The following is a 23,925-nucleotide window of genomic DNA, read 5'->3' as shown; positions in this document are numbered from 1 at the left end:
AGCCACAGCCGCAACAGTGATCCACACGCCAGCGCATACACGGATGCACTACAACAGGCTCGCAATCCAAGTACACCCGCACGGGAAAACACAGCCCCTCACACTGACCAGCAGTCATCACACGTCCACGCCAAGGAAGAGGCGACCGCAAGGACCCTCCCGGCAACTACCTCAGAACGCGACCAACACACACCGATGCATCAGGCCTGACAGACATGGGCCAGTACATGATCCAGCGTGACATGGTACAAACAGGACTTACCAACTTTGACGACCGTCCTGAGAACTACCGAATATGAAAGTCCACATTCAAAGATGCAATCAAGAGTCTGGACTTCTCCGCAAGGGAAGAACTCAGCCTGCTAACCAAATGGCTGGGGAAAGAATCCATAGAACATGCGAAGAGACTCAGGGCAGCGAACATGAACCACCCCCAAGTAAGTCTTGACTTGGTATGGGAAAGGCTAGAGGAGTGCTACGGTAGCCCCGAAGCAGTCGAAGACGTGCTCTTCAAGAGAGTTGAAGACTTCCCTAGAATCACAGCCAAAGACTACTCAAAGTTACGAGAACTCGGGGATCTGCTGCAGGAGCTGGAGTTTGCAAGAACAGACCAATCTCTGACAGGTCTCAATGTCCTAGACTCAGCTTGTGGAGTGAGACCCATCTTGGAGAAGCTACCCTACAACCTCCAAGAAAAATGGATGTCACAAGGCTCCAAATACAAAAGGGAGAAGCAAGTCGCCTTCCCTCCCTTATCATTCTTCTTGAGCTTCATCCGCGAAGCGGCAAGGACAAGAAACAATCCCAGTTTCATCTTAGGTGCGCAGACCACACACAGTGCAAGCAACCTGAGGAATGAAAGGCCAGCGGCAAGATACGGTAATGCTAGAACACCTATCTCGGTCCTAGGACGGACATGTCCCCCACGACTCAAAAAACTCCCGACCAGTCGGTCGCCGGAGACAAGAAACCAAGGGACCCAAACAGGGAATGTCCCATACACAAGAAGCCACACCCACTTAACAGGTGCTTTGTGTTCAGGATGAAGTCCTTAGAGGAATGCAAGAAGTTACTCAGAGAATTCGTAGTTTGCTTCAGGTGCTGCGATTCCACGACTCACCTAGCCAAAGACTGTAAAGAAGCCATCAAATGTGTAGTGTGCAAAAGTGACAAGCACGTAACATCTCTACATCCAGAGGCGCTGACACTCCACCAACTCAACAACCCATCCTCCGTAGCGGAGCATGGCGGGGAGGAAGGAGAAGGAGAGCCAACATCTGTCACGTCTCAGTGCACCGAGGTTTGCGGAAAAGGAAGTGACAAAGGGCCCTGCTCCAAAATATGCCTTGTCGCAGTGCACCCCCAGGGAGAACCTGAGAGCGCTATCCGGATGTATGCAATTCTCGACGACCAAAGTAACAGATCATTGGCGAAGACGGAATTCTTCAACTTATTCAACGCACAAGACAATGCCTCACCCTACACCCTCAGAACCTGTGCAGAGTTAACTGAGACAACAGGGAGAAGAGCGAATGGCTACATTATACGTTCAGTGAACAACAGAGTGAAGATAGCTCTCCCCACACTCATCGAGTGCAACTACATGGCTGAAAACAGGGACGAGATTCCCACACCAGACGTGGCATGCCATCACCCACACCTCAGAGGAATAGCCAACTACATCCCGCCGGTAGAACAAGGCGCCAAGATCTTGCTTGCTGCTGCTCCTGAGGGTGCACAAAGTTCGTAAACAGCGCAACGGACCCCACAACGCTCCATTCGCCCAAAGGCTTGACTTAGGATGGGTGATAGTGGGCAACGTGTGCACTGACAAAGGGCACGGACCAGACTATGTTGATGCCCGCAGAACAGTGATAACAGAATGTGGACACACATCCCTCTCCAAACCATGTCTTGGTCATCTCCTAGTGACAGGAGGGCCAAGTGAGAAGAGACAAGGTCATACTCCTGAGATCAACATAAACATCTTCACATCAGGGGTATGTGACAATGGCCTAGGATGCTTAGTAGTCCAGACAACTAAGGATGATGAGTCGACTCCACTGAAGGAAGAAAGTAACCTCCTCATGGTGCCCGACAAAGGGATCGTCCAAAAGACAATAAACAATCGGACGGTCCTCCTGCAAGCAATGGCACAGCTATGACGTACAGCCATTCCTCTCCGCACAATACCAAGTGGCAAAGCAGCCAACCGCCACAGCTGGCATAGCCGCAAAAGATTGCGCCCTGCAGGTGAAACTACAGGGACAAAAGACTGTCCTCTCACATGCCTAAAAAGAGACAGTTACAGAGACATTTCACAAAAGGATTTACAAGGGCAAAAGAAACTGTTCTTCGCCATGTCCAGGGAGAAAACAACCCCCTGGAAGCAACTAACAAAGAGATACAAAAATACATCACCAAAATACGTGGAGACGTTCTCGTGCAAGAGAAACGTTCTGAGGACTTAGGGTGCACAGCATTCCAGACATCAAGAGACGACCACGCAAGCGACCTTAGGAACTTGGATCCGGGGACCGACACGCCTCCCATACAGCGGAATCTGGGGATAAGCTGGAATCTCAAAACAGACGCATTCACATTCCAGGTGTCCATCGAGGGAAACCCCTACACCCGACGCGGGGTCCTGTCCACGGTCAATAATCTTTACGACCCGCTGGGATTCGTGGCTCCAGTCGCCATACAAGGGAAGTCTCTTCTCAGAGAAATGTCCTTCGAGAAGCAGGACTGGGACACCCCACTACCCCCAGAAAGACGGAAAGAGTGGGAAACGTGGAAGGATTCTTTTAAGATCCTAGAGCAACTTCAGATCCGACGCCCCTACTCACATATATCTCTCACCGCTGCACACAGCAAAGAGCTTTGCGTGTTCTCCAATGCCTCTACAAAAGCCATAGCAGCGGTGGCCTAGTTAAAAACCACGGACGTGGATGGAAGTTACCATATCAGGTTCGTCCTTGGCAAAGCTAAACTGGCGCCACAACCCGACCACACTATACCCAGACTCGAGCTATGTGGCGCAGTATTAGCAGTAGAACTGGCAGAACTCATCGAAAACGAGATGGGCTGCAAACCAGATGCTGTCAGATTCTACACAGATAGCAAGGTAGTACTGGGCTACATATGTAACAAGAAAAGAAGATTCTACGTATACAGTACGTGGCCAACCATGTAGAAAGAATCAGGAAGTCAACCCAACCAGGACAATGGTACAATGTGCCCACAGACCAAAATCCTGCAGACCATGCCACCAGATCAGTGCCCGCAGCGCAACTACAGAACACGTCGTGGCTCACAGGACCAACGTTTCTTACGCAGCCTGCAGAAACGCCACCAACCCCAGTCGACGACTTTGAACTTGTGGATCCAGAGGAGGACATGGAGACAAGGCCTCAAGTATCTGTGTTACTCACGAATATACGGCCAAGAAACGCCATCAAAAGATTCTTTGCCATCAGAGGACCAGTCAAACAAATACGCTCCGACTGCGGAACCAATTTCGTTGGGGTACATGAAGGATTACAAATAAACACTAAATAGTGCCAGAGACTTTTGCACAAAGACATTGTGGTGCAACCAGCTAACCTGGAGCAGTGCATGCACTCAACATCCTTTGCTAAAAGACTTTGCCAAAAGACTTTGAAGCCAGTGGTACCGGCCGGTATCACATCGTTATGTGGAGATGAATTTTGCATTATTATGTATGTTTGTATTGCACATATGTTCCACATATTCCAGTTATATAGTGGTATCTCCAGATACCATGTGGGGAGTGTCATGGAACAAGAATCATATTTCTGTTTGAACCCCCTTGCAGCTTCTGCTTGTCAGCTCCTTAGTTTCAGCTGTATGTATTTGCTCTACACACACACACTGTGCCTGTGTGATATATTACTATGTTGGCTTTTCTGCCTCTGAGCATGTAGCCAGTGAGTTGCTACAGCAACCCCTGAGATCTTTTCTCAGAATGCGCTATTCTGCCCTCCCCCCTGTCTTGCTGACAGTTGGTCTGTCCCTAGACTATTCCTGTTTCCCAGATCCCCCTCACTGTCTTTTACTTCCTGACACTGGCTGAGTGAGTACCCCTTCTATGTTACCCTCCTCCCAGCAAGGCCCAATCCTTTTCACCTGCCCTTAACTACGAAGCACCTATAGAGAAGCACTCTCCCAACACAACATTACATCCACAAGTGCCTGTATTCGCTGCTGCTTTTCTAATAAAGTGAAGGAAATATAACAGGACTTGGTGTGCTTTGGAAAGGGGGCTGAGTTGAAGCTATCTGGGTCCATTCATATCCTAGACATGACCCTGGGTCCAGAATAATGTACATAGAGAATATTTTTATGGAGGGATTAGAGCGGAGGGAATGTCATTTTTTTAGTTGGCTCCATATATAGCTTTTACTGTATCAAAAATAATGCAATACTTTTCATACGTCTTTTCTATTATACACAGATGGGATCAGGCTAACACATTCCAATTGTGAACCAAAAGTAGCCAATTAAAAATGCATAACAATAATTATTAGTCATAGGATTGTTTCATTAAATGTTGAGAACTTTACCTTGTAAAAGGAAGCTCATTCACATTAAAGTGAATGAAAGTAAAGTCTCCTATAGGTGTAATAATGGCAATGTCATGTTCTGTAGGTTCAATGTAGGTGATTGACTCCATTTGAATACAATTCATACATATTTGTTTGTTTTTTTAATGCATTTTAAACTTTTAATGTCTCCATGGTAACCAAATGCTTTGGAGTGGTTGTACAAATGTCACTTTCTCGCTTTTGTGATAATGCTGGTTGTAAACTGTTATATACTGCATGCAGGGATTTTCATCAGTAATTTTGATATGGGGTCTGTATATCAAAGTGCAAAACAGTGCAAACAGGTAATTATGGTGTTATGTTGATTTGAAGTGAATACATGACAAAGTATGCTTGTATGGCAGCAAATGTTGTTTGTTGTTTTAAGAGAGTAAAGGGAAATAACAGTAATTAACAGATAACATTCAAATTAAGCAGACCCAAATAAAATGTGAAGTGACTTATTTTTACAGAAGAAGCAAATAAGTGAAAGTGTTGCCATAGGAGAATACTGTAGTGTATTTCTAAGGAAGGATATTACATTGATAATTTGTTTAAAAAACGTTTTGGAAACCACACACCAAAAGAATTGGACAGCGCTCCCACACTAATCAATATAAGTGAGTAAAGTTGAATAAAATCAACATGAATAGATCATTATTACTGGGATGACAGTTGCTCAGACCTCCGGTAAGGACCCGTTTCCAAAACGTCCTCTAATACTGAATATCTCCTCCAAAATCCGGAAGGAGCAGGATCAACCCAGATGGAGGAGATAAAAAACATTTTGCCCACTGTGCGGTCTTGCCCCTTTGATACTATACTGGTTGTGATACAGCAATTCTCACCCATGTAAATGCCTGTTTCCTTTGCTACCTGCTTTTTTACCTGCTAAGGATCAAATCGTTTTTTGTCCAATGTTTTTATTAGGCATTTAGATAATACAACAGTCCTGACAGATATCATAGCCTAACAATTTTCCAAAACATATTTTTTTGGGGGGGGAAAAGAATGGCAACCTAAGTTGTCAGAGAAAAAGGGGAGTGCCTTCTTAGAGGGAAGGCAGAGAGGGAGGTGGTGTGAGAGATGAGGGGGTGTGAGGGAGGGGGGGGTAGGGGGGAGGGGTTTTGTCGTCCCATTTGGCTGTTAAGGCTTTTCTGGTGAGAGTCGTTTGAGTTTTCCCTTATGGAGGGGGAGTGGGCCTCCCGCCCACCTGGGTTGGTTGGCGCGCTCTAGTAAGATGGGACCAGGGTTCCCAGATAGCCTCAAAGGCCGGGGTTTTTTGTCTGATGTTGGCTGTGAGCCTCTCCATAGTCATCACTTCCCCAATCCTTTTTTTAATCGTGTTTAGCGCAGGCGTAGTTGTTTTCCTCCAGGAGGCCGCAATACAGCATCTCGCCGCAGTGAGAATGAAGGATATTAATTTCCTGGTGGGCCGAACAATATTCGGCATGGGTGCAGCCAACAGGAAGGTCAGTGGTTCAATAGGAACTTCTAGGTCGGTGACCTCTTTTATCAGAATTTGGACCTTGGCCCAGTATTTCACAATTTCTGGACAGGTCCACCAGATGTGGGCCATGTCCCCTCTATTACCACAGCCTCTCCAACATTGGTCTGATGCCAGAGGGTAGATCTGGTTTAATCGTGCTGGGGTAAGATACCAGCCAAACATGATCTTATAAATGTTTTCCTTAATTGTGGTGCAAAGGGAAGTTTCTGAGGCTGCCTGCCAGATTTCCTCCCAAGTCTCTCTTTCGATATTAACATTTAGGTCGGCTGACCATCTGAGCATGTAGTCGTGCTGTGTGGGGGACGTTGAGCGCATTAAGATATTGTATATATCCGAGATAAGTCCCTTCTGGTAAGACTTGTCCTCACACAGGTGTTCAAACGTAGTGAGAGTGGGGTATTCTGGATGAGGGCAAGTAGCTCTGACAAAATTTTTAATTTGTAGATATTTAAAGGTGTCCAATTCTGTGATTTTAAATTTGTTCCTCAGTTCTTGGTAGCTCAGGAGCTTCCCTAGGCTCAGTACGTCAGCAATCGCCTCTATACCCCGTGTGTGAAGGTGGGCGAACAGCTTAGATCCGCAACCTGGAGGGAATTTGGGGTTATTAACGAGGGGGGTGAGTTGTGAGCTTGTGGAGGAGAGGTTAAATTTATGTTTGCATCTGGACCAGGTGTCCCACGTGAATCGTGAGGCCTGTAGCTTAAGATTGTGTAAATGGCCATCTCCTCTGTTCAGGCTCCAGAGGCAGGCTTGCAGAGAAGGCAATTTGGCATACCGAGTTTCCATTCCCACCCAGCAACATCGGGTCGGGTCTGAGTTCCACATTACTACCTGCCTGAGCTGAGCGGCTAGATAGTATTTATATAGATCAGGTACCCCCAACCCTCCTCTGGATCTAGTGGTCATCAGGACTGATCTGGCGACCCTGGGTCTCTTACCCTGCCAAATGAAGTGGAGTAGTCTATTCTGTATATATTTTAGATCGGCGGCCGGGACCTGGATTGGGAGCGTCTGGAATAGGTACAGCATTCTTGGGAGTATATTCATTTTGGTAGAGATCATCCTCCCAATCCATGAGATCTGATAACCTTCCCACCGATCTAGATCTTTTTTGATCTGGTCCCATAGTTTCGGGTAGTTATCCCTATATAGGTCCCGATAGTGCCTAGATACATTAATTCCCAGATATTTAATGCATGAGGGACACCATCGGTAGCTAAAATTTAGTTTAAGAAGTTTGACTACGGGGTCGGGTAGACTAAGATTTAGGGCCTCTGATTTATCGCTGTTTATTTTATACCCTGATACCTTTCCAAACTCCATCAGTTCCATCTGGAGGTTGGGGAGGGAAGTTAGGGGTTTGGTCAAGGTCAGGATAATGTCGTCAGCGAATAGGGAAATTTTGTATTGTTCAGTGGCAATGGGGATACCTTGGATGTTCGGATTTTGTCTTATTTTGGTCGCCAGTGGTTCAATCGTGAGAGCGAAAAGGAGAGGGGAGAGGGGGCAACCCTGTCGGGTGCCATTTCGAATGTGGATTTGTTCCGATCCTCCACCTGATAGTCTAACTGAGGCGGATGGATTTTGGTAGAGCGCCTGGACACCCTTAAGGAAAGAGTCCCTGAATCCAAATTTTTGTAATGTTTGGTCTAGGAATAGCCAGTCGATTCTGTCAAATGCCTTCTCTGCATCTAAGCTTAATAGCATAGCTTGTGAGTCTGTAAGATGGGCATGATCAACTAAATTAATGATTTTACGGGTATTGTCTGAGGCCTGGCGGCCCAGGACAAACCCGACCTGGTCCATGTGTACTAGTCTCGGGAGGATTGGATTAAGTCTGTTCGCCAGTATTTTACTGTATAGTTTTAGATCATTGTTCAACAGTGAGATTGGTCTATAGCTTCCGCATTGTGTGGGGTCCTTACCTTCTTTGAGAATTATGGCCAGATTGGCGGACGACATTGAAGATGGGATAGGACACCCTTCTAGAAATTAGTTGAACAATTGTAAAAGGTGGGTGGACAGAATGGGGAGAAACTTCTTATAATAGGCATTCGTGAAACCATCAGGGCCCGGTGCTTTAGAGATTTTGGAGGCCTTGACGGCCCTTTCTAATTCTTCCGCCGTTATTGTGGCGTTCAGGAGAAGGATTTCCTCCTCTGTTAATGATGGGAGGTCGCAATCAGCTAGGTAGTCAATGGTAGCCGATAGCTCCTTCGGGTCTGGGCTTGCAGAGTGAGCCCTTAGGTTGTATAATTTAGAGTAAAATTTAGTAAATTCCTCTGCAATTTTTTTTTCGTTATATAGAAGCTCACCAGCACTATTCCGGATCACCGTTATTTGTGATCTTTTTTGTATGCCTCGTAGCTTGCTAGCAAGAAGTCTGTCGGCCTTGTTCCCTTTATCATAATACCTCTGACCCATCCATTTAAGAGCTTTTTCAACACTATCCATTTGAATTATTCTTAAGTCGCTTCTGGCGGAAGTCAACTGTTTGTAAATTTTCCGGGAGGGGTTATTTTTATGCTGTTGTTCTAAGCTGATTATTTTGTCTGTTAGCTCTTTGGTTTGTTTAAGTTTAGTTTTTTTCCGATGAGAGGCAATCGAGATGAAATGTCCTCTGATTGTCGCCTTATGGGCTTCCCACAGGCTTGCTGGAGTGGCAACAGTGCCTGTGTTTAACCGGAAATATTCCTTAAGGGATTTTTTGAGCTCCCGTACTGTCTCCGAGTGATTCAGTAAGGAGTCGTTAAGTCTCCAGCAATATGAGGTTGTTTTCACGAAAGGAATGGACAGGGTCATGGTGATAGGAGCATGATCTGACCACGTGATTGGGCCGATGTCAGTATCTAAGGCGGCTTCTAGAATGTTCTTGGTAGCAAGGAAGTAGTCTATACGGGAATATGTCTGGTGAGGGGCCGAGTAAAAGGTATAATCCCTTTGCCCCTGATGTTGTGTTCTCCAAATGTCCAAAAGAGAAAAGTCCCCCATAATGTCCTTGAATTTTTTCCCCAGTCTTTGTGACTGGGTGGAGTGTTGTCGCCCTGGGAGGCTTGATTTATCTTCTTTGGGGTTGAGAGCCATATTTAGGTCGCCTGCAATAAGTAGCGATGATAGGTATAGGGGGTCAATTTCATCCAGAACTGTTTTTAAGAAATCTGTCTGGTTCTCGTTTGGGGCATATAGGTTAATAAGGGCGATTGCCGAGCCTGAGAGTGAACCGTAGACCACAATAAATCTTCCCTCTGGATCTGCCTGGATTTTAGTTAGGTTAAATGGGGTGCCCTGACGAATCAGAATGGCAACCCCTCTGCGTTTACTGCTGTATGAAGAGAAGTAGCTCAACGGATACGTATGCTGGAATGTTTTGGGCGGTTCCTGAGACGTGAAGTGTGTCTCCTGGAGGAAAACAACCTCTTAAGCTCCTGTAGGGCCAGGCGTCTTTTTTTGGTATTGTGGAGACCCTTGACATTTAGGGAAATAAACTTTAGAGCTTTTTGGTGGGACATTCTGATTGGTATTGACGTTTGCTATTTGTAAACTCTGAGTAAAAGTGGTGGCTGGGCAGCCAAATGGGGCGGAGGGTAGGGTGGGAGGGGATCCGCTGGGATAGGATCAGTGGGGATAAAGGGAGGAAGGTAGACCCAATTGGGGTCTGAAAAGTATGAAACCGATCTGACCTACAGGCCGGTTGGGGTGGTTTAAGACCCTAGTGGGGCGGGTCCGACGACAGTCTCCAGTAAAGGTGGGCTGGGGAGAGACCCTTAGCTATTGGGAGTTACTGCCGAAACATCTAACTCGTGGGTGTCACAGATAGGTGGACTACTATCCTGTGTGGGCGTTGTGGGGGGATGGGGGGAGGGGGTAGGCACTGGGTGGCCCAGTACTGAGGGTGGTCGGTAGGGGGGGGGGTGAGTGGGTGGAGGGGGGAGGGACGGGGGTGCGTGGGGGTGAATATTCTGGAGGGGCAAGGAGGGGGTAGGCGGGGAGGGGGACAGTTCATGGACAGAGCCCGCTTAATTTGCACACGGCATCTATGCTGCATATCAGGCAAACATAATGTGTACATTGGCAGTTCGGTTAGGTGTATACAAGGTTAGAATGAACCTGTGATCTCTTGGGCTCTCCTGGGGTGGTGAGGTTCGGGTGTGTCTCCTCCGAGGGGTGTTCCTTGGGGTGAAAAGAAGGGAGAGGGGGGGGGTGGAGGGGGGGAAGGATTGGTGGATGAGGGGGGGGGGAAAGGGGTGTGGGATGTGGAGAGAGAGGGGGTTGGGGGGGGAGACCAGGGGTGAGAGGGGGGGAGAACAACTCGGACATATTTCCTGCATGATGATCATGACAAACATTGTGCCTCGTATTAGGTGGGCAGTGTGTATACAGATCTAGTCAGTTTGGTTATATACAGTTTTGAGCAAAAGCAGCTCGCTCTTGGGCTTCCTTGGAGCGGCGAAAATCAAGTGTGTCTCAACAGGGAGGTGATCCGTGGGTGGGGGAGGAGGGGGTGGGGGGGGGGAGATTGATTGTAGGGGTATGGGAGTGGGCTGGGGAAAGGGAAGGAGAGGGGGGGGCTGGGGGGGGAGGCAGGGGGGGGTGTACTGGGGGGGGGTTGGGGGTGAGTGGGTGGGGTGGGGGCGGGAGGAGGGGGATGGGGGGGTGGGGGAGGTGAAGAGGCATTTCACATACATATTCTGCAACAGATACAATTCATGCAATATACCACATATCAAGCAAACATAGTGTGTGCATTATTAGTCTAATTGGACATATACAAATTTCTATACATTGCAAAGGGAAAACTAGCATCTCTTTGGCTCCTGCAGAGCAGGTGAGCTCCAGGGTGGTTTAGCATGGGAGTGCTCCACGTCTGTGTAGGTAGAGCAGCTTTCGTAGAGGGGGGGGTAGGTACATGAAGGGAGGGAAGGGGGGGAGGGGGGGAAGGGAGGTAGTGGGGGAGGGGGTAGGGGAGGAAGAGAAAAAAAAAGGGGGGGGGGGGCGAGGGGGAGGGGGAAAGGGGAAGGGAGGGGGAGGTAAGGGGGACGGGGGAGTGGAGGTGAGGAGGAAAGGGGGGGGAGGAAGGTAGTGATAGGGGGAGAAGGGGAGGAGAGGGGGGAGAAGGGGAGGAGAGGGGGGAGGGGGGAGGGCGGGGGGGAGGAGGAAAGGGGAAGGGAGGGGGAGGCAAGGGGGATGGGGAGGGGGGGAGGTAGGGGCCACATCTAGAATAATGTGCTGTGATGATAAGTCTCTCAGTGGTGGGTGCGCTGAAGTGCATCAGCTGTACCAACCCGGTCTTCCAGTTATCATCTGCGAGGTGTCAGCCCAGGTTTGTACTGACCGGGTTCTTGCTTGGGGGGGTGGGGGGGGAGGGCAGGGGTCCGGGTATCGTGGGCAAGGGGAGGCATGCTGCCAGGACTCCCCGCGGGCGCGGGGGGAGAGAGTGCTGGGGGGACCGGGATCGGGAACCAGGGACCAGGGGTGGGCGGAGAAGGGATGACCGGAAGGTAGACGTTGGGTGGAGCCTGATGATCCTCGCGAGCAGCCGTAGTCCCGCTCTGGTGAATCCATCGTCGCAGGTGGGAACCTGTTGCGCCTTCTGATGACGTCAGCCAGTGCTCGTCTAGGGCGGCGGGGAGCGTCTCGTTGGTATGAGTCCTCCCCCGACGCCATCTTGCGGAGGTATCCAGGCAGCCGCGGGGCGAAGAAGATCCATGTGGGGAGGAATGGACTCACTCGTCGCCATCTTGAGGGATCCTTGGAGTTTGAAACGCTGTTCATCTGGGAGGGAGCCATGATCCTCTGTAAGGTACCGGAGTCAGCTTTTCGGGGTCCCGCAGTCGCTGTGGTTTCTTTGAGGTGGCTGGGGTTTGGTACTGGACCTGTGTCCGGACGCAGTCTTCAGCGATCTCCGGGCAGAGGAGTGGCCACGTGTGGAGGTATGGGTGCTCCCGTCGCCATTTTGGGGGGTACATATTTTCCCTTTAGGTGTTGTTTCGCATGTTATTATAATGCACGAGTTACGGGTTCCTCAGGTGTGGGCCGTGTGTTGTACTGGGTAGTCCTTTATTTTTCCCGGGACTGTCTCTGTCCCGCGATCCTCTCTGATGTTCGTACGGCGATGTCCTCTCTTTCTCGTGGCTGGCCATCCGGTAGGTGTTCCGACTGGAAGGGCTCTAGCGGGAGTCCCAGGACTTTGGCAAGGTGCTCCATATCCTCGGGATGGCGCAGCGTGAGGAATTTGCCCTTATGGGAGACCACCAGCTTGAAGGGGAACCCCCATTTGTAGGTTATCCCCTTCTCACGGAGGAGTAGAGTCAGAGGGCGGAGGGCTTTGCGGCGGTCCACGGTCCGTTTGGACAGGTCATTGTAGACCTGCAGCTGCTCGCCTCGGAACGCGATCGTGTTCTCCCCTCTGCTTGCTGTAATCAGCCTTTCTTTAGCTGAATAGCTGTGTAGGCGCACGATCGCGTCCCGCCGACGGTTAGGGTCCTCAGAGCGGGGGCCCAGGGCCCTATGTGCCCTGTCCATCTCCAGGTCCCGCGGTTCAAGCTCGGGGCAGAGGAGGAGGAAGAAGCCAGACAGGTAGTCCCGCAGGTGCGAGGGCAATACAGCCTCAGGGATGCCGCGGATGCGCAAGTTCTGGCGGCGATCCCTATTCTCCTGGTCTTCCTGGCTGTCTTTTAGAGCGTTTATCTCGTGGCCCAGACGAATTATTTCATCGTCTGCTTCAGATTGGTGGTGTAAGGCCTCATCTAGCCTGGTCTCCAGCGTGGTTGCTCGCTCCTGCAGGCCATGGATGTCCTGCCTGATCTCTGCCACAGCCTCTTTTATGTTGGTTTGCAGGGAACGCTGGAGCTTGGTGAGTAACCCCTCCAGATATTCCTTAGTAATGCCTCCGTCCACGGGTAGGGTGGTCTCAGCGGGGCTTGATGGGTCCTGGGGGCCTTGTTTGCTTCTCTGGCCTGGGGTCTGGGCGCCATCTTGCCTCTTACTACCTGCCTCAGCGGGCCGCTTTGCGAGCGTAAAGAAGTTACCCACTCCCTGGGTTGAGGGGTTTTTCCCCTTAGATGTCATCTTGACAGGTTTGGGGATTTATTTGTGGGTTTTGGGAAGTTTTTTAGTGGGCTAAAACTCCTGCAAATTAGAGTTTAGTCGGAAGGGTCTCTGGAGCTCTTCCTTCAGCCGACCGTCCTGTGTGATGTCATCGACACGCCCCCTTGACAGGTTTGGGGATTTATTTGTGGGTTTTGGGAAGTTTTTTAGTGGGCTAAAACTCCTGCAAATTAGAGTTTAGTCGGAAGGGTCTCTGGAGCTCTTCCTTCAGCCGACCGTCCTGTGTGACGTCATCGACACGCCCCCGATCAAATCGTTTTTTTAAAGGCTATATGATCTACCTAATATTGGGAACTGTTTTTTTTTTTAAAGATGGGATTCAGATACTAATGTTTTAATTGACTACAATGTTGCATCTTTTAATTAGCGGTACACCACATCTTTAATTCACTAATTCTCCATGATGTAGAGATGGTGTCACTCAGACCACATTTCACAATGGCCAACTTGTTATTGTAATCATCAATTAAGTGAATAACAAGCTGGATCCATCCATCAGTGATAAAAGCCGATTCACATTTCCGTTTAATTCTAAGCCCAGTGGAGCATTGAATTTTTTTAATATTGGCAGATTTGTTGTAGGTTATTATACCTTTTAGCGAGCCAACATAGATAAAATTATAGTGTACAGAGATTCGGAAGCTTCGCTTTTTTCTGGTTGCGAGAACCCATTCTTTCTCTTACACTCCCCCTTTCTCACACACCTCCTCGCTCTCTCTCCCCCTCATCCTCTCCCTTTCCCCATGTATTTCTCTCTCCACCTTCCCTCCATTACACTCCTATCACTCCCCTTCCCACTCCCGCTCAATCACTCCTCCTTCCCTCTTACACCCCCTCCTGCACACTTTCCCAACCTCCTCCTTTCTCACTCAATGACCACTTCCTCTCTCAAATTCCACCCCCTCTCACACTCAAATCCCTCCCCTCACTCAATTCCCCTTTCCCCTCACTCTATTCACCCCTCGCTCAATTCCCCCCTCCCTTCACTCAATTAACCCCCTTCCACATACTCATGAACCCCCCTTCCCCTCACACTCATCAACCCTCCTTCCCGCCTCACACTCATCAACCCCCCCTGCCCCTCCTCACACTCATTAACCGCCTCACACTCATTAAGGCCCCCCTTCCCTCCCACATTGAATAACTCTCCTCCCACACTCAATAACCCACCCTCTCACTCAATATCCCACCTTCATACTCAATAATCCCCTCCTCACTCGCCTACAGACACCGGCCTTCACAGCACACACACACGCACACACACTTTCTCTTATCTTGGGGGGAGGCCTCCGGTGCCGGGTGGATGTAAAAGTCGGGCCCAACTTCCAGTGCGCACGCAGAGGTGGTACTTGAAGTGAAGGCCTCTAGCCAGGTCCAACTCCTAGCATCGGCCAGCCGGGCCCTACGCAGCTGCCAAGCCCGGGACAGTTTTCCTGGCTCTCCCCTGTGTTGGCGGATCTGTGTACAGACTACACTAATTAAAAACATGCATGTATGCATCCATGTAGAGGAGGTTGCTTAGAAGAATGTTTGTTTAGAGATCACTGATTGTCCTAACTTAACAATTTCCAGTAAGTCCTAAAGTTTTTTTTTTTCTCATTTATACATCCTTATTAATAACTACTTTTATTATTAGGAAAAAAACAAAGCCTATTTGGGGAAAAAATGAGTTCGGCGGATGAAACTTCTTCTGATGGAGTTCCAGAATACGAAGATGATTTTGAGAAAGACCTTGACTGGTTAATAAATGAGGACGAGAAGGATGATGCAAATGCACAGGTACAACATATAGGCAATATGTATTTGCTTTGCCACTGTGACATGTATGGGATATTAGATGTGGGCATACAAAGAATATATTGTTTCTTTTTTCCAAAACATTTAATAATCAACTAGAAAATCACACACAAAAGTGTAAAGCAAAAATGAGAAGTGCATGGAGGAGAAGAAAAAAAAGGGGCGAAAATGCTAGTACTGAGGGACTTGTTAGTAACTGAAGCTGCAATTGCCCATTGAAGTCAATAGGAGTTTTCGACCGATCACAGAGCGATCATCATCTGCTTCGGACAATAATGAGTAAGGCCCGAAGAGTAAGTCCCACCACTGCTGCTGGTGCCTTTTTGTTTTATGCTCACAGCAATGCAGAAGGGCTGCAAACATATATGGCACTGGTGACACCCTTGTTGAGGCTTATCTTCTTATGTTGACCACAGTGTACAAAGTCACTTCTCTATGTGTTACAGTTGTTACATACTGTTATTGTATCATTGGACCTACCAGTTTGAGACATAACTGAACACTGAACCACACAGTTTTTCTGATGGGAACTGCATGGTACTGTAGGTGATATAGGAGATCTTTATCCGCTATGAATACAAAACAATATATATATATTCAGTCTTTAAGAAAGTGTCTCAAGCTCATTCTCTCCACATTATTCATTTTTAGCCAGTGCAACATTCTAACTCCATGGAAATGTGGGACTTTTAAGTTTGAATGACCTTTGTGCAGTGGCCAAATTGGTTGACAGTAAGTAAGCTGAAATGTAAACTGCCTTACATTATTACATAATACCTCAAGATACTGTATGAGCAACAATCTTTACCCATTGCCAATTCTGATACAGTATGACATTTCTGTGGAGTTATTAAGTCCAATAGCAGCTGATAATGCAATGAGATCGTGCTAAATAGTTTTTTGTTATTATTACTATTTTTATTCAAAAATATCTTTCCCACTGTAAAAGGCCAAAATAAAAGGTGACAAATTCTAAAATGTGCTCTAGCACTGTGAAACGGCTTTACAACATATTAACTAATAAATCCCTCTGTCCTTTTCTCTGAGACTGTGAGGTAGGAAAATTAGCAGGCATCCCTTGCATTATAAGGGTATTTTATTCGAAGGGAAGTTACTACTGCACATCCAAAAATCCAAAATTATTTCTTAAAGAGTCATCAAACAAAACAGGACTGTCTCAACTTCTCTTAGTGACCTGTAACTGCTTTGTACCATGCTTTGTACCATCGATCATCTATATTTTCAAAAGTTCATGTTCTGAATATTCAGTTACACAATTTATGTAACCATACTGTAAAACATGTTTTTTGGTCATGTCTTTTTCTTCTCATTTTGATACTGAACTCTTGAGATACAGATAATGTTGTTCCTGTAACATTGACACAGACATTATTTTCTTCATCTCTACATGTCATTTTCAAACAGTTTTCCATCTTTTCGCATGGTGGGTACAGTATGATAATACAGTACTCAGAGAAAGAATCCCCTTAATGGTGCACAGCAGTGATGAATGACATTACTTAAAATTATTTAATTAGATATAAACTTTAAAAGAAGGGCATTAAAGAGCATAAATACTGAAAAAATTCAAGGAACACCGGGGTGGAAAGTTCCTTCTTATGGCGCAACCCAGTTGGAGACACAGGACACTAACCCATGTGTAAACACTTGGTGAAAAAGATATTTAGTTACTCTGTGTATACAATTACAGACAATAGTAACTAAAGTGTCACCGCAATCCACATTATTGTATATAAAAGATGCCAAAGGACAGAAAACTAGTTCAACAAAACTACTGTTAATGATGCTGTGAGGAAGTTTAATACAGCAACATAGTCCAATGGGCTTATTACCTATAACCTAGTTGCAAGGTTAATATGCAAGGTTTTAGATGCCGGTAGACCCACTAGGCTGATCCTGTTCACAATGCATAGGTCAAAAGTATGTAATCTGTCAGGTGAGAAGTATCTCATATGAGAAGCGAACCTTCCAGTAGGAACTAATATCAGTAGTGTGATTCATATGCCTCTCGTCTGTTTCCACTGATTATTATGAGCAGAGACAGAGTGTCTGGTAGTCGTGCACTCCGTGTCTTGCAGAGAGTAAGAAATGTACCCAAGGTAAGTGTAGGTCATCCGCTGATTGTTAAGTCTGCTCAGTGTAATAATTACTACTAGCTGCGGGTATATATTACAATGCAGGCAGTCATTGGAACAGTTTTATAGATATGTTGATCATAATTTTATATATAACCTGTGTAGTAGTATCCGTATGATAAACTAGTCTGTCCTTATGAGAACAAGAGGATCCTAAACTAGATGTGAATCTACACTTTGAGTACCACGTTTAAGGTACATCAAATAGTTAAAAAATGAATTAAACTAGGTTAAATGGGGATCACAAGTGTTGCAAACTTACATGGTGAGTGTTAAAGGTCCACCACTCGAGTCCGGATCATTGCCGGTTGGCGATAGCTGCAATCTCGAATGCCATAACAGTAGGACCTGTGACCATGTTCCTATTGTTTACACTAGGATTGGCTTTCCACACAATCCAGAAAAGAAGAACCGAATTACTACTGAGAAGCACAATACCAATACAGTCATGCTACTGTGGCCCCATGGCCCAAGCCAGACCCTCACAATGGAAATAGCCTCTAGAAAGATGCAATCTTTGGCTAGATTGAGGCAGAACTGTTTTCAGTGTTCACACCTCTACAGGTACAACACTCGGTACTGTAACTACCAAACTGAGATGCCACGGGAGTCAATCGGTCTGGATGAAAACTCCACCCAGCTTGAACCACCCGTGAATATGGTTCAGAGCTCGATGCAGGTGGTCGCCCTAAACTCAGGGAGGAGGGGATCGCCCAACGCAGGGGATGATACGTGACCAAGTGGTCAAAAGAAAGACTGTTCTTGGAAAAAGTCCTCCTCGAGCGATTGAAGAGTGCTGAGCTCAAGCACCTTCTTGATGAGACATTAAGACCTGGAGAAAGGGCTCCAATCCCAGCGGGGCTGAGGGTTCTCATACTCCATCCACTCTCATTCGAGGGGCTTATCCTCCCAGTCTTGTAAGAGAGGGACTGGGGGAAGAAAGGGAGCCCTTACAAAGGGATAGGTGTTCGTTGTTTTTGTATATTTTTGTTTGCTGTGCTGTTTAAAGGGACCGGCTCAGTAAAGCCATACACTACCGACACACTTTATTGAAGTGTGGTCGGTACCGCAAGCCGGGAAATCTCCCGGCTTGCTAGTGGCCGCCCCTCGGCGTGCCGCGCGTCATAGACGCGCGGTCACGCGTCATCGGGAGCGTGCGCCCGCTGCACGCGTGTCCAGGGGCTCCCCGAGGGAGCCCTGGTGTCCCGCGATCGCGGGACAGCGGCAGGGGGTTCCGGGGGACCCGGCAGACCCGGCAGCGGTAGGGAGAGCGCCCCGATCGGAGGGCGCTCTTCCGCTGCTTCGGCGTGCGCCCGTCACACTCGGGCGCGCGCCAGGCTACTGCTGCGGCACAGAACGGGCAAATGCTCGAATAAACTGTGCCGCAGCAGTATGTTAATTTCACCCTAAACGGTCTCCATTTGCATACCTCTACAGACATCTCTTACACTCTGTCTAGCAATTTTTTCAGTGACCCAAATTACACAGGGAGAACAGAGTATGACCGTAACAGTAATAGAGAGAACCACAGCGGGTAGAGGGTAACACGGAGAGCTCCATCGCTGATACAAGCCTCACTGTAAAGGTGTTCCTCTGCTGCCTGTATCGAAAGACGCTGCCACTTCTGATGACGTCACGAATGACGTCACACGTCCCGACGATCGTTTCGCATGGGCTACACGCTTCTTCAAGGGGAGGAGTCCTCTACCCGCTGTGGTTCTCTCTATTACTGCTACGGTCATACTCTGTTCTCCCTGTGTAATAACTACTAAGACCCACATAGAGAATATACCACGTAACATATATTCATATGTAAAATAGCGGAGTTTGTTTCTATCTATGAGACAGTAGCATTAGAACTATTTTACTATCTTAGATGAATCATAATTTGGTATATACTGATACATCTATGGTTGTAATATAGGAGTACCCTATATAATAAGTACAGATATCCTATATAATTTTTGGGTGCTTATAGGCGATATTATACCAAAATGTTTATTATCAATGCTGATATATACATGTGTTAGAGGCAGGACAGTACCTATGAATCTTGACATCAAACTGTATTGATTGGTCCTGCCTGAGATAACTTCTATTGTATATGGTTCAACCGTGATACTATTACTCTGCTGACCTGTAAGATATTTGGATCAATTTAAATAGACACTTTTTTGACAGCAATCTGGATCTATGAATGAAAAGGATACTTACCTTGATAGATTGCATGTTTAACCACTTCATTATGGGGTTATTTTAATGTGTGAATGTGATATGTGTTTTTTTTAACCAATTACTTGAATAAAACTTTTTAATTTTTTTCCCTGATCCTCTATAGGTCATTTTGACCTAATCACAGTATTTATCTGTTGGACCATTGTTAGTCCGCCTATTGTATTCCAACATAGAGTGCTAATTATAGAGGGAACCTTTTCTGATTCTTCTGGGATCAATTCTGTTAAAATAGTTTCATTTTCCCTTTGAGCACCTGTTTCAAAATCTTTCTTATTGTGTTTAGTATATATGGGATGAGCGGTCTACCTCCTTTATATATATTGAATAGTCAGTCATTTCAGTTTTAGATGTTGTTTGTTATTGTTGGGTTGACAAACACTGGAAATTGCAATACAAATGTAATCCACTGTTTTATATGCAAGATACTACAATCATAAGTCTGACATAACAGATAGTTATTGTTTCAATTTATGTCCCATGGAAAGAAAACAAACAATTATGAGTTCAATAAGAATGTAATAGATCTGGCTACAAAACAGCCTCTAGAATTCTTAAGATGTATCTTTTTATTATATCAGTTGAACCTGCACTACAGCAGTGGAAGATTCACAGACTCCACTCCTTGTACATTTCAGAACGCAAAGTCACTTCATCAGAGGAGTAGTGGTGTGAGCGCATCCATGCACACACAGAAATAACAACTACATAATTAACCCTATATTTGCCCTGATTGCTCATGAACCTGGTGTAACGGGTGCTCACCACAAACAGGACGGGACCATGAGGCTGAGGTGGGGATGTTAGTATGAACCGACCTCCAGCTGCATGAGCGAATCTGGAGTGCAGAGTGATAGTTATATAGCCGGGACAGGGTTGGAGAAGTGAGTGTAGTCGTAATACTCGCCGTGGTCAGGGGTTGGAGAGGTCGGATGGTCGTAGAGGATAGCCGGGGTCGAGGAGCGGAGATGGTAGAGGTCCAGATGCAAGTCGAGGTAGAGAGAAGTCAGGGTCCAGGTACAAGCCGAGGTCAAAACACTGAGGAACAAACAAGAACAGAATGCGCAAGGCAAGAGGACAAGGCAACTGAGGTTTTGAGGTAAGCACTACGTTCTAGACGAAAGATTAGGCTCAGCCAATTTGCCAGAGGGTTGGCTGAGAATATACAGGGCTGAGGCCCAATGGAGAAGTAGCAAGCAGCTGCTAGAGATTAGGGAGAAACGCCCACTCGGTAGCAGACGCCCAATAGCAGGGCGGAGGCGGAGTGAGCCGCAGGTGCAGGTGATCCTGGGTTTAGAATTAAGTTACGGTTAACCCCTCGCGTGCTCTTGATGATGCGGCGCCAGTGCGTGGTCTCCTGGAACGTGACGCGTCACCCGTGTTGTCACAGGACGTGATGCAGGGGCGAGGCCTAAGCCCGAGCCTGGAGGTATCCCTCTGTCTGATGGCACGGGGCCTGTGGGTAGCTTCCCTAGTCTGTGGCGCGTCAGCCGAGTTGTCACGGGGCCTGTCGTGGGGGCGGGGCCTAATGCCGATCATACTCACAGTACCCCCCCCCCCTTCAGGAGCAACTTCCAGGCGTCTCAGGGATGGCTTGAAAGGGTATTTCAGGTGGAAGAGGCGGACGAGCCTGGGAGCATGTAATTTGGTCCCGGAAGATCTAGGATCGCTCTTCAGGCCAAAAACCTCTCCAATGGACCAGAAACTGGAGATTACCCCAGGTTATTCTGAAATCCAGTACCGACTGCATTTCGTATTCCTGCTGGCCCTCTACAAGGAGGGGATCAGAAGGTGGTGCTGGAGCAGGGGTCCGAGGATCTTGTACAAATTGCTTTAGAAGAGAGGTGTGGAAAAACGATGGGATACGCATGGAAGCCGGTAAGCGTAAGCAATAGGCCACTGGATTGATCCTCTCAGTGATAGTGAATGGGCCAATGAATCTCTGTGCCAATTTCACAGTGGGTTCCTTAAGACGAAAGTTCCTGGTGGAAAGCCATACCTTCTCCCCAGGGTTGTATGCTGGGGTTCTTCAACGATGCTGGTCCGCCTGTTCCTTCTGTGTGGACACTGCTCTCCTGAGGTTCTCTGAATCTTCTCCCTTTAGCTCTGCAGCTGCAGGATCCTGTTGTCTGCTACTGGCACCCCGCATATGGGTCCGGTAGGGGGAAGGACTGAAGGGTGAAAGCCATAATTGATAAAAAATGGAGAGTCCCTTGTTGACTCACTCCGTAAATTGTTGTGCAAAACTCTGCCCACGGTAGATGATCTGTCCAGTTGTCCTGGGTAGGCAAAAACATCGAATAAATAGTTCTAACGATTGGTTAGTGCGTTCAGTTTGACCGTTGGTCTGGGGATGATAGCCTGAATTAAAATGGAGAGAGATCCCCAATTGCTTTCAAAAGGCCCGCCAGAATTTAGAAATAAATTGGGACCCCCGATCACATACAAAACCGGAGGAACTCCATGGAGACTAAAAATTTCCTTGACAAAAACTTCTGAAAGTTTGGGAGCATTAGTTAGGCCCTTGAGGGGAATAAAGTGAGCTTGCTTTGAGAAACGGTCCACTACCACCAGGATGGTATTCATCCCTTTGGGCGTAGGAAGTTCAACAATAAAATCCATGGATCGGTGGGTCCATGGACAATCTGGAATCGGAAGGGGTTGGAGTAATCCATTGGGTCTGGTACTGGGAGTCTTACTTTGAGCACATGTAGAGCACGCGGTGACAAACTCCTTGATCTCCCTCCACATTCCTGGCCACCAAAAGGTCCGTTCTAACAGGTCGATGGTTCTCCTGGTACCTGGGTGTCCATAGCTATTGGAGGAGTGACCCCATTCCAGCACTTTTCTACAATATGCAACAGTGGTGAACAGGCGGCCTTCTGGGACTACGAGACCCTCAGGAATATTGGACTGACCTTGAACGATGTTCTCCAAGGAATCAAAGGTGTTTGCGGATATTATGCACGCTGTAGGGAGTATAGTCTCCTCTCGGTCTTCAGCTTTGTCTTCCACCAGGAATTGATGGGAGTGGGCATCTGCCTTCACGTTCTTCGAGCCTGGTAGATATGAAATAATAAAGTTAAACCGAGAGAAAAAAAGTGACCATCGTGCTCGTCGTGACCCCAACCGACGAGCACCCTCAAAGTACAGGAGATTCTTGTGATCCGTCAGTATGGTGACTAGGCTTTCCGTGCCTTCAAGCAGGTGCATCCATTCTTCTAAGGCCATTTTGATGGTCAGGAGCTCCCGATTGACTACATCATAGTTTTGTTCGGCAGAGAATTTATTAGAGAAGAAGGCGCATGGGTGAAGTTTGACCTGAGGTGACTTCCTCTGGGACAATACTACTCCGGGCCCCGACGTCAGATGAGTCCGCTTCAAGGGTGAAGGGTAACCCAGGGTCGGGGTGCACAAGGACAGGAGCTGACACGAAGGCCGTTTCTAGTCTTTTAAATGCTTAAATGGCCGCTTGGGACCATAAGGCGGGATCGGCACCTTTCTGTGTTAAGGCCATAATAGGCGCTACTACAAAGGAGAAGTTTTGTTTGAATCTTCGGTATTAGTTGGCAAAGCCCAAGAAGCGTTATACGGCTTTCAGAGTCATGGAGCGAGGCCAATCCAAGACCGCTTTCACCTTGGTAGGATCCATGGCAAGGCCAGTATCAGAGATGATATATCCTAAAAAGGCAGTCGTGCCGCAAGCAGCTCTGAAGAACATCCAATCACTACTGCTACAATTCATATGGAACGATAAGAGACCTAGGGTCCCAAGGTCAGTGATGCTCTCCTCAAGAGCAAGGGGGGGAATGGGGGTCCCCGACTTAGTCAGATATTATCTCGCAGCACAATTGAAGCAGGCTATAGTTTGGAATTGCGACCCTGCCTCTGCCTGCTGGCTCGCAATAGAGTCACACTACGCACGGCCCCATTCCTTCCAAGTGGCACTATGGTCCACAGGAGGAAGAGGTGGTGGACCACAGAGGTTCGACCTCGGAGCAATGAGATGCACGTGGGACGCATGGCTCAAAAGCAAAGGGAAGTATGGTCTTTTAGCTTCCCCCTCTCAGCTTACTCAAATCTTTGGGAACCCCAACTTCCCGCCAGGGTGTTCTCCAAGACAATTTGACCAACTTCTGAGTCTCAATATTAGGATGGTTGCCGATCTGCTGCAGAAGGGGGAGATCCAAACTTTTCAGGCATTAAAGGACAAATTCCTGATCCAGGGTCTACACCTGTTTAAGTATTTACAAGTCAGACACTTCCTACTATCATTGTCCCCAACCTCCAAATTCCCCTCGTTGACCAGGTTTGAATCCCTATGTATTAAAAACACCTACCAGAGAGGTCTGATCTCTGAGATATATAAAGGAATGGAGCCGACATCTCACCCACCGAACCACCGTTACATGCAAAAATGGTCGGAGGAACTAGGTCTTCCAATAGACCTTGAAGACTGGAAGGATGTCTGGGAGCAAGCTGCTAAAACATCAACTTGCACAACAATAAAAGAAAA

General features: G+C 47.5%; 1 protein-coding gene across 2 annotated transcripts in view; it reads left to right on the top strand.

Annotated features, from left to right (window-relative positions):
• The window catches only part of CCDC181 (coiled-coil domain containing 181), a 65,029-nt gene that overhangs the window by 8,162 nt on the left and 32,942 nt on the right, over positions 1–23,925 (top strand). For both annotated transcript variants that reach the window (XM_075589427.1, XM_075589429.1), the window contains exon 2: positions 14,861–15,003. In XM_075589427.1, the coding sequence (XP_075445542.1) occupies positions 14,890–15,003 (114 nt within the window). In that variant the 5' untranslated portion in view covers positions 14,861–14,889. The remainder of the gene's footprint in view (positions 1–14,860; positions 15,004–23,925) is intronic.

This window comes from Ascaphus truei, chromosome 3 (genome assembly GCF_040206685.1).
Source record: "Ascaphus truei isolate aAscTru1 chromosome 3, aAscTru1.hap1, whole genome shotgun sequence".
Lineage (NCBI taxonomy): Eukaryota > Metazoa > Chordata > Amphibia > Anura > Ascaphidae > Ascaphus > Ascaphus truei.
The sequence above is the reverse complement of the archived record's forward strand: the minus strand, read 5'-3'. Positions and strand labels throughout refer to the sequence as shown.